General features: G+C 41.2%; 1 protein-coding gene across 2 annotated transcripts in view; it reads right to left on the reverse strand.

Annotated features, from left to right (window-relative positions):
• Positions 1-710: 710 nt before the first annotated feature.
• Positions 711-12,681, reverse strand: part of LOC118894138 (heat shock transcription factor 2 binding protein) — a 91,699-nt gene continuing 79,728 nt past the window's right edge. Inside the window, exons 8-9 of one of the 2 annotated variants that reach the window (XM_036849929.1) lie at positions 2,242-2,317; positions 711-1,066 (exon numbers count right to left, since the gene is read on the reverse strand). In XM_036849929.1, the coding sequence (XP_036705824.1) occupies positions 1,045-1,066; positions 2,242-2,317 (98 nt within the window). In that variant the 3' untranslated portion in view covers positions 711-1,044. Of the gene's footprint in view, positions 1,067-1,574; positions 2,318-12,681 lie in introns of those variants that run through there. The other variant, XM_036849928.1, reaches the window with a different exon arrangement.

Below are 12,681 nucleotides of genomic sequence, written 5' to 3' on the forward strand. Positions count from 1 at the left end.
TAAACTGAGTTTTCTTTAGAGCTTTAGATGCAAAAAAAGTGAAGAACCCATTTTCCCCCTGACCTTCATAAGAAGAGCAAAAATATTAGAAAGGCTAGTCACTCCTTAAAACTGGCCTTAAGTACTTTTCCTGTGATATACATTCAAAACATGTATTTGACATATGTTTCTTTGTTTTCACATCTTTATCAGAGTATAATTGCTTTACAATGGTGTGTTAGTTTCTGCTGTATAACAAAGTGAATCACTATACATATACATCTATCACCATTTCTCCTCCATCTTGCGTCTCCCTCCCACCATCCTTATCCCACCCCTCTAGGTGATCACAAAGCACCGAGCTAATCTCCCTGTGCTATGCGGCTGCTTCCCACTAGCTATCTACTTTACATTTGGTAGTGTTTATATGTCAATGCTACTCTCTCACTTCGTCCCAGCTTCACCTTCCCCTTCCCCATGTCCTCAAGTCCATTTTCTACATCTGCATCTTTATTCCCGTCCTGCCCCTAGCTCCTTCAGAACCATTTTTTTTAGATTCCATATATATGACATATGTTTCTTGCTTAAGGAGTTTTCATAAGAACTCTTGCTATCCTTAGCACTTTAAAATTAAGAGGGAAAAAAAGTATCCTTCTTAATCACATCCATCTACTAATTACCTAAACTATGCAACATTCATGGGTTTGGCCTGGTTTCATTTTTCTCTATATGCCACTGATCCCATCTTTGGCAGGAAAAAGACCCTGCATTTCTAGAGGCAGCACAACTAATTATACTAGTTTATCTCCTGTTACCTTATCAAACAAATAACCAAAACGAAAATGATACTATGCTAGAAAAGAACAAAAACACAACGTCCTCAATTTTATTTGCCAATCAACAGGACCTACAGAGCCACACAGCACAGATGGACCAATTTCTGCCTCTGTGAATTTTAAACTGCCTTTTACAATATTTCTCTGGTTCTGATGAGCCAGGTTCCACAATATGTCGGCTCGTGAAATTCAAGCAACTGTGCCTTCCTGAAAGCTCCTTCACTCAGCCTCAGCCATAAACTGCACATTGCCTATAAAAGAAACATGAAGTTATTCCAAACTGCCACGCACAGCAGAAACAGCATACAAATGTGTATGGGACGCCTGCAAGTGTTTTTGCTCCTACAGGATGCCCAGAGACCACGGGCCTGCAGCGTCATCCTGAGGGACACAGCACGCGCTGCTGTGACTCTAAGGAGTGCCAGAGAGGGAACCGCACTCACACGTCGTGACACCTGTGAGAAATGGAGCACATCCTCCTCTGTCCTCTGCAGCTGAGAAGGACACATGGTGAGGGGACCTGGTACACATACCCGTGCACATTGTTTAAAGAACTCCAAGCAGCTGCATGTGCTCTGATCCATGTGGCCCTTGTCATGATACTGTTATATGAAAAACTGGACTCCTGAGCTTATAGCCAAAGGACCCAGAACAATGTAAGGAGAGGTTTTTCCACCAACCACGTGTATGCATTGTAATATATACCTTCCTAACATCAAGTTTATAATATTTCAGAAAACAATAGTTGTAGCACACCAATGATTCTTGTGACTTTCTTTACTCAAAAATAAAAGAGGCACAAAAATACAGAACTAAAATGTCCAATATCATCTGAAATAGCAGGTTCACCGAAAGATTTAAAGGTAAACTTGAACTGGGTTGGGGGGGGATTAATTATAATTATTAGAGAGTGAATGAATTGTTTTTCAAGAAAGGTATCTCAGGAAAACGCTGACCAATGGGGTAGGCGGTTATTCAACCTTCCGCTTTTAGGGGGGAACCGACAGGTCTCAGGGTCTCCTGGGCAGCAGGAGCCGCTCTGAGAAGGCCCTCTTCCGGATGCAGCTGACGTGGGTCTTCACAGAAAAATGGACCCTTTCTCAGGCTCACCTCTGGCAAGATTAACCAACCACCCACAAGCATGTTCACTTCCAGGAGCAAGTCAGATAGATACATCTCAATACACAGCCATCTCTAGGCATCACATTTGCTATCTGTAACACATGGCACACAGCTGGTGGCTTTAGAAGACAAAGTGGGGACCCAGGGAGAAGATGCCGGCGCTGAGCACCCCTACGCATCACGCTCCAGAGTGCGCAGGTCCTCCAGGAGCTCCTGGGCCACGGCCTGCAGGTGAGGGTTGCGGCTCTTGGCCATGGCCAGGATGCGCTGCAGGGGCAGGGAACTCCGGAACTCCGAGGCCAACCTGGAGAAGACTTCTGGCTCCAGAACCACAGACTGAACAAGGCGCAGCACGTGAAGACACACCTCTGTGTCTGGATCTAGAGGGGAAGAGGTAACACTTCTGGTTAGAATAAAACCTTCTACAGGGACCTTGGGGCAGAATCCACCCCTCAGGGGTTCTTGGCCTCTCTGAACGATGAATGTGACAGTTTAGTAAACTATGAGCTGACCCCAAACAGTGCCACTTCTTTTTTTTTTTTTTTAAACATCTTTATTGAAGTATAATTGCTTCACAGTGGTGTGTTAGTTTCTGCTTTATAACAAAGTGAATCAGCTACACATATACACACGTTCCCATATCTCCTCCCTCCCGCATCTCCCTCCCTCCCACCCTCCCCATCCCACCCCCCCAGGCGGTCACAAAGCACCGAGCTGATCTCCCTGTGCTATGCGGCTGCTTCCCACTAGCTATCTATTTTACATTTGGTAGTGTATATATGTCCATGACACTCTCTCACCCTGTCACATCTCACCCCTCCCTCTCCCCATATCCTCAAGTCCATTCTTTAGTATGTCTGTGTCTTTATTCCCATCTTGCCACTAGGTTCTTCATGACATTTTTTTTTCCTTAGATTCCATATATATATGTGTTAGCATACTGTATTTGTTTTTCTCTTTCTGACTTACTTCACTCTGTATGACAGACTCTAACTCCATCCACCTCATTACAAATACCTCCATTTCATTCCTTTTTATGGCTGAGTAATATTCCATTGTATATATGTGCCACATCTTCTTTATCCATTCATCTGTCGATGGACACTTAGGTTGCTTCCATGTCCTGGCTATTGTAAATAGAGCTGCAATGAACATTTTGGTACATGACTCTTTTTGAATTATGGTTTTCTCAGGGTATATGCCCAGTAGTGTGATTGCTGGGTCATATGGTAGTTCTATTTTTAGTTTTTTAAGGAACCTCCATACTGTTCTCCATAGTGGCTGTATCAATTTACATTCCCACCAACAGTGCAAGAGTGTTCCCTTTTCTCCACACCCTCTCCAGCATTTACTGTTTGTAGATTTTTTGATGATGGCCATTCTGACCGGTGTGAGATGATACCTCATTGTAGTTTTGATTTGCATTTCTCTAATGATTAATGATGTTGAGCATTCTTTCATGTGTCTGTTGGCCATCTGTATATCTTCTTTGGAGAAATGTCTATTTAGGTCTTCTGCCCATTTTTGGATTGGGTTGTTTGTTTTTTTGTTATTGAGCTGCATGAGCTGCTTGTAAATCTTGGAGATTAATCCTTTGTCAGTTGCTTCATTTGCAAATATTTTCTCCCATTCTGAGGGTTGTCTTTTGGTCTTGTTTATGGTTTCCTTTGCTGTGCAAAAGCTTTTAAGTTTCGTTAGGTCCCATTTGTTTATTTGTGTTTTTATTTCCATTTCTCTAGGAGCTGGGTCAAAAAGGATCTTGCTGTGATTTATGTCATAGAGTGTTCTGCCTATGTTTTCCTCTAAGAGTTTGATAGTGTCTGGCTTTACACTTAGGTCTTTAATCCATTTTGAGTTTATTTTTGTGTATGGTGTCAGGGAGTGTTCTAATTTCATACTTCTACATGTAGCTGTCCAATTTTCCCAGCACCACTTATTGAAGAGGCTGTCTTTTCTCCACTGTATATGCTTGCCTCCTTTATCAAAGATAAGGTGACCATATGTGCGTGGGTTTATCTCTGGGCTTTCTATCCTGTTCCATTGATCTATATTTCTGTTTTTGTGCCAGTACCAAAGTGTCTTGATTACTGTAGCTTTGTAATATAGTCTGAAGTCAGGGAGCCTGATTCCTCCAGCTCCATTTTTCGTTCTCAAGATTGCTTTGGCTATTCGGGGTCTTTTGTGTTTCCATACAAATTGTGAAATTTTTTGTTCTAGTTCTGTGAAAAATGCCTGTGGTAGTTTGATAGGGATTGCATTGAATCTGTAGATTGCTTTGGGTAGTAGAGTCATTTTCACAATGTTGATTCTTCCAATCCAAGAACATGGTATATCTCTCCATCTATTTGTATCATCTTTAATTTCTTTCATCAGTGTCCTATAATTTTCTGCATACAGGTCTTTTGTCTCCTTAGGTAGGTTTATTCCTAGATATTTTATTCTTTTTGTTGCAATGGTAAACGGGAGTGTTTTCTTAATTTCACTTTCAGATTTTTCATCATTAGTATATAGGAATGCAAGAGATTTCTGTGCATTAATTTTGTATCCTGCTACTTTACCAAATTCATTGATTAGCTCTAGTAGTTTTCTGGTGGCAGTTTTAGGATTCTCTATGTATAGTATCATGTCATCTGCAAACAGTGACAGCTTTACTTCTTCTTTTCCGATTTGGATTCCTTTTATTTCTTTGTCTTCTCTGATTGCTGTGGCTAACACTTCCAAAACTATGTTGAATAATAGTGGTGAGAGTGGGCAACCTTGTCTTGTTCCTGATCTTAGTGGAAATGGTTTCAGTTTTTTACCATTGAGAATGATGTTGGCTGTGGGTTTGTCATATATGGCCTTTATTATGTTGAGGAAAGTTCCCTCTATGCCTACTTTCTGCAGGGCTTTTATCATAAATGGGTGTTGAATTTTGTCGAAAGCTTTCTCTGCATCTATTGAGATGATCATATGGTTTTTCTCCTTCAATTTGTTAATATGATGTATCACGTTGATTGATTTGCGTATATTGAAGAATCCTTGCATTCCTGGAATAAACCCCACTTGATCATGGTGTATAATCCTTTTAATGTGCTGTTGGATTCTGTTTGCTAGTATTTTGTTGAGGATTTTTGCATCTATGTTCATCAGTGATATTGGCCTGTAGTTTTCTTTCTTTGTGACATCTTTGTCTGGTTTTGGTATCAGGGTGATGGTGGCCTCGTAGAATGAGTTGGGGAGTGTTCCTTCCTCTGCAATATTCTGGAAGAGTTTGAGAAGGATAGGTGTTAGCTCTTCTCTAAATGTTTGATAGAATTCGCCTGTGAAGCCATCTGGTCCTGGGCTTTTGTTTGTTGGAAGATTTTTAATCACAGTTTCAATTTCAGTGCTTGTGATTGGTCTGTTCATATTTTCTATTTCTTCCTGGTTCAGTCTCGGTAGGTTGTGCATTTCTAAGAATCTGTCCATTTCTTCCAGGTTGTTCATTTTATTGGCATAGAGTTGCTTGTAGTAATCTCTCATGATCCTTTGTATTTCTGCAGTGTCAGTGGTTACTTCTCCTTTTTCATTTCTAATTCTATTGATTTGAGTCTTCTCCCTTTTTCTCTTGATGAGTCTGGCTAATGGTTTATCAATTTTGTTTATCTTCTCGAAGAACCAGCTTTTAGTTTCATTGATTTTTGCTACTGTTTCCTTCATTTCTTTTTCATTTATTTCTGATCTGATCTTTATGATTTCTTTCCTTCTGCTAGCTTTGGGGTTTTTTTGCTCTTCTTTCTCTAATTGCTTTAGGTGCAAGGTTAAGTTGTTTATTCGAGATGTTTCCTGTTTCTTGATGTAGGCTTGTATTGCTATAAAATTCCCTCTTAGCACTGCTTTTGCTGCATCCCATAGGTTTTGGGTTGTCGTGTCTCCATTGTCATTTGTTTCTAGGTATTTTTTGATTTCCCCTTTGATTTCTTCAGTGATCACTTCGTTATTAAGTAGTGTATTGTGTAGCCTCCATGTGTTTGTATTTTTTACACATCTTTTCCTGTAATTGATATCTAGTCTCATAGCGTTGTGGTCGGAAAAGATACTTGATACGATTTCAATTTTCTTAAATTTACCAAGGCTTGATTTGTGACCCAAGATATGATCTATCCTGGAGAATGTTCCACGAGCACTTGAGAAAAATGTGTATTCTGTTGTTTTTGGGTGGAATGTCCTATAAATATCAATTAAGTCCATCTTGTTTAATGTATCATTTAAAGCTTGTGTTTCCTTATTTATTTTCATTTTGGATGATCTGTCCATTGGTGAAAGTGGGGTGTTAAGGTCCCCTACTATTATTGTGTTACTGTCGATTTCCCCTTTTATGGCTGTTAGTATTTGCCTTATGTATTGAGGTGCTCCTATGTTGGGTGCATAAATATTTACAATTGTTATACCTTCCTCTTGGATCGATCCCTTGATCATTATATAGTGTCCTTCTTTGTCTCTTGTAATAGTCTTTATTTTAAAGTCTATTTTGTCTGATATGAGAATTGCTACTCCAGCTTTCTTTTGATTTCCATTTGCATGGAATATCTTTTTCCATCCCCTCACTTTCAGTCTGTATGTGTCTCTAGGTCTGAAGTGGGTCTCTTGTAGACAGCATATATATGGGTCTTGCTTTTGTATCCATTCAGCCAGTCTGTGTCTTTTGGTGGGAGCATTTAATCCATTTACATTTAAGGTAATTATCGATATGTATGTTCCTATTCCCATTTTCTTAAATATTTTGTGTTTGTTATTGTAGGTGTTTTCCTTCTCTTGTGTTTCTTGCCTAGAGAAGTTCCTTTAGCATTTGTTGTAAAGCTGGTTTGGTGGTGCTGAACTCTCTCAGCTTTTGCTTGTCTGTAAAGGTTTTAATTTCTCCATCAAATCTGAATGAGATCCTTGCTGGGTAGAGTAATCTTGGTTGTAGGTTTTTCTCCTTCATCACTTTAAGTATATCCTGCCACTCCCTTCTGGCTTGCAGAGTTTCTGCTGAAAGATCAGCTGTTAACCTTATGGGGATTCCCTTGTGTGTTATTTGTTGTTTTTCCCTTGTTGCTTTTAATATGTTTTCTTTATGTTTAATTTTTGATAGTTTGATTAATATGTGTCTTGGCGTGTTTCTCCTTGGATTTATCCTGTATGGGACTCTCTGTGCTTCCAGGACTTGATTAACTATTTCCTTTCCCAAATTAGGGAAGTTTTCAACTATAATCTCTTCAAATATTTTCTCAGTCCCTTTCTTTTTCTCTTCTTCTTCTGGGACCCCTATAATTCGAATGTTGGTGCGTTTAATGTTGTCCCAGAGGTCTCTGAGACTGTCCTCAGTTCTTTTCATTCTTTTTTCTTTATCCTGCTCTGCAGTAGTTATTTCCACTATTTTATCTTCCAGGTCACTTATCCGTTCTTCTGCCTCAGTTATTCTGCTATTGATCCCGTCTAGAGTATTTTTAATTTCATTTATTGTGTTTTTCATCGTTGCTTGGTTCCTCTTTAGTTCTTCTACATCCTTGTTAAATGTTTCTTGCATTTTGTCTATTCTATTTCCAAGATTTTGGATCATCTTTACTATCATTATTCTGAATTCTTTCTCAGGTAGACTGCCTATTTCCTCTTCATTTGTTAGGTCTGGTGTGTTTTGACCCTGCTCCTTCACCTGCTGTGTGGTTTTTTGTCTTCTCATTTTGCTTATCTTACTGTGTTTGGGGTCTCCTTTTCACAGGCTGCAGGTTCATAGTTCCCATTGTTTTTGGTATCTGTCCCCAGTGGCTAAGGTTGGTTCAGTGGGTTGTGTAGGCTTCCTGGTGGAGGGGACTAGTGCCTGTGTTCTGGTGGATGAGGTTGGATCTTGTCTTTCTGGTGGGCACGTCCACGTCTGGTGGTGTGTTTTGGGGTGTCTGTGGCCTTATTATGATTTTAGGCAGCCTCTCTGCTAATGGATGGGGCTGTGTTCCTGTCTTGCTAGTTGTTTGGCATAGGGTGTCCAGCACCGTAGCTTGCTGGTCGTTGAGTGAAGCTGGGTCTTGATGTTGAGATGGAGATCTCTGAGAGATTTTCGCCGTTTGGTATTACGTGGAGCTGGGAGGTCTCTTGTGGACCAGTGTCCTGAAGTTGGCTCTCCCACCTCAGAGACAAAGCCCTGATGCCTGGCTGGAGCACCAAAAGCCTTTCATCCACACGGCTCAGAATAAAGGGGAGAAAAAAATAGAAAGAAAGAAAGAGAATAAAATAAAATAAAATAAAGCTATTATAATAAAAAATAAGAAAAAAAATTATTAAGAATAAATGTATTCAGAAAAAAAATTCTTTTTTAATTTTTAAAAATAGATTTATTAATTTTTTATAGTAAAAAATAATAAAAAATTTATTAAGAAAAAAATTTTTTTAATTTTTTAATATAAAAAATATGAAAAAACTTATTAAAAATTTTTTTTAATTTCTAAAAATAGAAAATAAGGAAAAAATTATTAAGAAAATATTTATTAGGAAAAAAAAATTTTTTTAAGTAAAAACAAAACAAACAAACAAACAAAAAAACATGGACAGATCTAACCCTAGGACTAATGGTGAAAGCAAAGCTATACAGACAAAATCTCACCCAGAAGCATACACATATACACTCTCAAAAAAAGGAAAAGGGGAAAAATTAATATATCCTGCTCCCAAAGGCCACGTCTTGAATTTGGGATGATTCGTTGTCTATTCAGGTATTCAACAGATGCAGGCACATCAAGTTGTTTGTGGAGCTTTAATCCGCTGCTTCTGAGGCTGCTGGGAGAGATTTCCCTTTCTCTTCTTTGTTCATACAGCTCCCGGGGTTCAGCTTTGGATTTGGACCCGCCTCTGCGTGTAGGTCGCCTGAGGGCGTCTGTTCCCCGCCCAGACAGAACGGGGTTAAAGGAGCAGCTGATTCGGGGGCTCTGGCTCACCCAGGCCGGGGGGAGGGAGCGGTACGGAGGAGGCGGGGCGAGCCTGCGGCGGCAGAGGCCGGCGTGACGTTGCAGCAGCCCGAGGCGCGCCGTGCGTTCTCCCGGGGAAGTTGTCCCCGGATCACGGGAGCCTGGCCGTGGCGGGCTGCACAGGCTCCCGGGAGGGGCGGTGTGGAGAGTGACCTGTGCTCGCACACAGGCTTCTTGGTGGCGGCAGCAGCAGCCTTAGCGTCTCCTGCCCGTCTCTGGGGTCCGTGCTGATAGCCGCGGCTCGCGCCCATCTCTGGAGTTCGTTTAGGCGGCGCTCTGAATCCCCTCTCCTTGCGCGCCGCGAAACAAAGAGGCAAGAAAAAGTCTCTTGCCTCTTCGGCAGCTGCAGACTTTTTCCCGGACTCCCTCCCGGCTAGCACCGAAGCCTGAGCCTCAGCTCCCAGCCTCCGCCCGCCCCGGCGGGTGAGCAGACAAGCCTCTCGGGCTGGTGAGTGCTGCTCGGCGCCAAGCCTCCGTGCGGGAATCTCTCCGCTTTGCCCTCCGCACCCCTGTGGCTGCGCTCTCCTCCACGGCTCCGAAGCTTCCCCCCTCTGCCACCCGTAGTCTCCGCCCGCGAAGGGGCTTCCTAGTGTGTGGACACCTTTCCTCCTTCACAGCTCCCTCCCACTGGTGCAGGTCCCGTCCCTATTCTTTTGTCTCTGTTATTTCTTTTTTCTTTTGCCCTACCCAAGTACGTGGGGATTTTCTTGCCTTTTGGGAGGTCTGACGTCTTCTGCCAGCGTTCAGTGGGTGTTCTGTAGGAGCAGTTCCACGTGTAGATGTATTTCTACTGTATCTGTGGGAAGGAAGGTGATCTCCACGTCTTACTCTTCCGCCATCTTGCCCCTCCTCCAGTGCCACTTCTTGATGCAAAAGCTTAGCTCATACGAGGAGCATGACAATGTCACCCCCTAGTAACATTCCACCTTCCAATGTTACAATCACATAACTTTAAAATGCTCAACTAAAAATACGAGGGCTTTTCATGTAGTTTTCTGTAATTCTGCCCAGTCATAAGATTGTTTTAAGAGGTATTACTTCATTTTCACTCCACGTGCAGCCAAGCCCTGAGAGACCACATACAGATATGGCATCTCTTCAGGCCACTGAGTTCCGCAAAGTCACAGCTGCAACACTCAAAGTGAATTCCGTTTTTCCGTGTGAATGCTCTCTGGAGTTACAGAACCTGGCAGCCCTGTAGCAACTGTAGCAACCACTAAAAAGCAGCTGGACTGAAACAACAGCCCAACACAAGTTATAACCTTTAACCACTGGGGATCCAATTCTCCTCACCATGTCTCTCTACTGGGAGCCTTTAACATGCCACTGATTCTTGATTAGATATTGTAATTGGAACCAGACTCAAAATCAGTACCTCCTTCTTAGCACTACACTTTAAAAACCTTTTAAGAAGTAAGTGGACTGAGAGAGTAGACTGAGCAAACCCTCAGTGGGAACTGCCACAGCACCAAGGCCCCGGAGCCCCTCCCCGCTGAGCGAGAGCCGCCAGGGCTCAGGGAAGACTGCTGTGCTGGGAAGCGGAAAACAAGCCTGCCCTACCCGGGCCCAGACCGTTGAAGCGCTCCTATCTGGGGAAGGGGAAGGAAACTTGCTCTGGCACAAGAACTGCCAAAGACACAGGCAGAGCGGCTGCCACAGGGAGGAGGACAGGATCACGGGGAAGGCGCCACTCAGATGCAGGTGGATGGGAGCCGAACCAAAACAACAGAGAACTCCCCTGCGTCCTCCAGCGGCCCAGCAAACACCCAGCGGCCAAAAAAAGCAGTCTACAGCAGCAGCGGGAGGGGCAATAGGATGGAAGGAGACCCCTCCGAGGCACAGACCCAGAGGAAAGGCCCGCAGCTGGGGGTGGAGGCTGACAAAGGACTCTGGCAACTCAGTCCTCACCCGCAGCACAACGAAGGAGAAGACTGGAAACCAGCGGCACAGAGGTCACCACAGAGACAAAACCCATACCAGCCCAATGCCCACACCGACAGCCCCACAGAACAGGAGGTGTAAACACTCTCTATGTACCTCATTCTCTCCTGCAGAGGTTGGTGCACTGCGGCCCAAGGGCCAAATCCAGCCCAGGACCTGTTTCTGCACAGGCTGTGAGCTAAGGTTGGTTCTTACATTTTAAAGAGTTATCTTAAAAGAAAACAAAACAGAAGAATAATATGCAACAGAAACCACACATGACGCTCAAAGCTCAAAGTATTTAATAGCTAGCTCATTACAGGAAAAGTTTGCTGACCTCTGCTCTACTGCCCTCCACACAATGTCCAACACTCAATCAGAAATTACAATGACAAAGCAAGGGAAACAAAACCCCACTGCAGTAATAAAGTAATCAGCAGAGCCAGACTCAGAGATAACCCAGATTTAGAAACAATTAGAAAAGGAATCTGAAATAAATATGATTAATAGATGGGAAAGCACTGTTTTAGGGTTCTTTCAGTATACCTGGAGCAGTACAATATTATTTAAAGATTTTTAATGTTTCAATTGAAAATCTTTAACTGTGATTAATTAATTAATATAATTAATTAATCACAGTTAATTAAAGATTGTATTGTAAACCCTAGGGAAAATACTAAAAAGAGTTTTTAAAATGTAAATGATAAGCCAACAGTGCAGATAAAATAGAACATTAAATACTCAATCCAACAGCAGACAAAAAAGAGGAAAAAAGAAACAACTAGAAATATTTCTGTATTTCTAGATACATTAGATGAAAACTGTATAAACACATTGATTAAAAGACAGAGAATGCACAAAACATCAAGACTCAAATATACATTGTCGACAAGACACCCAAGATAAATATAAAGACATAGGTTAAAAATAAAAGAATAAAAAACATGCCATGCAAACACTGATTAAAAGAAGTCTGCAGAGCCTATATTATTATCAGACAAGTGGACTTCAGAACAAAAAATATTACCATGGATAAGGAGGGATTATAATTGTATAATTATAATTATAATTGTATAATTATAAAGAAGTCAATGCATCAAAAAGACATGACAGTCTTAATTAGGTATGTACCTAACAACAGAGTTTCAAGAGAAACAAAGCACAATATGCTAGAAATCCAAGTGCAAATAAATTCACAATCAGAGGTTGGAAACTTTAATACTTTTATTTCCATTACTGATTTTAAAAAAGAAAGAAAATCAGTGAAGATACAGAATCCCTGAACAACACTATCAACCAACTTGACCAAATATACATTCAAAAGGATTCAAAGTACATTCTGTGACCACAAGGAATTAAGTTAGAAATCACAGAAATACATAATAAATAACAGAAATACAAAATAAATAACAGAAAAATATGCGAAAAAAATCTCCAAATATTTGGAAGTAAAACAACACACTTCTAAATAATGTATGGATCAAGAAGGAAGTCATAAGGAAAACTAGGAAATACTTTGAATGAAATGAAAATGAAAACACAGTATCATAATTTATAGATGCAGTTAAACCACTGCTTATCAGGGGAAATTATAGCACTGAATGCTCATACTGGAAAAGAACAAAGGTCTCGAATTAGTTACCTTAGCTTTCATCTTAAAAAAAAAAAAAAGAAAAAATCAAACCCAAAACATGCCAAAGGAAGGTAATAATAAAGAGCAGAAATCAATACAAATGAGGACAAATAAAACACAACTGGGGAAAAAACAGTAAACCCCAAAAGTGACCCTGTTAAAAAAAAATCTATAAAATTGATAAAACTCTAGCCAGGCTAAACAAGGAAAGGGGGAAGGAAGAAAAGACAGA

Source organism: Balaenoptera musculus, chromosome 4, assembly GCF_009873245.2.
Source record: "Balaenoptera musculus isolate JJ_BM4_2016_0621 chromosome 4, mBalMus1.pri.v3, whole genome shotgun sequence".
Classification (NCBI taxonomy): domain Eukaryota; kingdom Metazoa; phylum Chordata; class Mammalia; order Artiodactyla; family Balaenopteridae; genus Balaenoptera; species Balaenoptera musculus.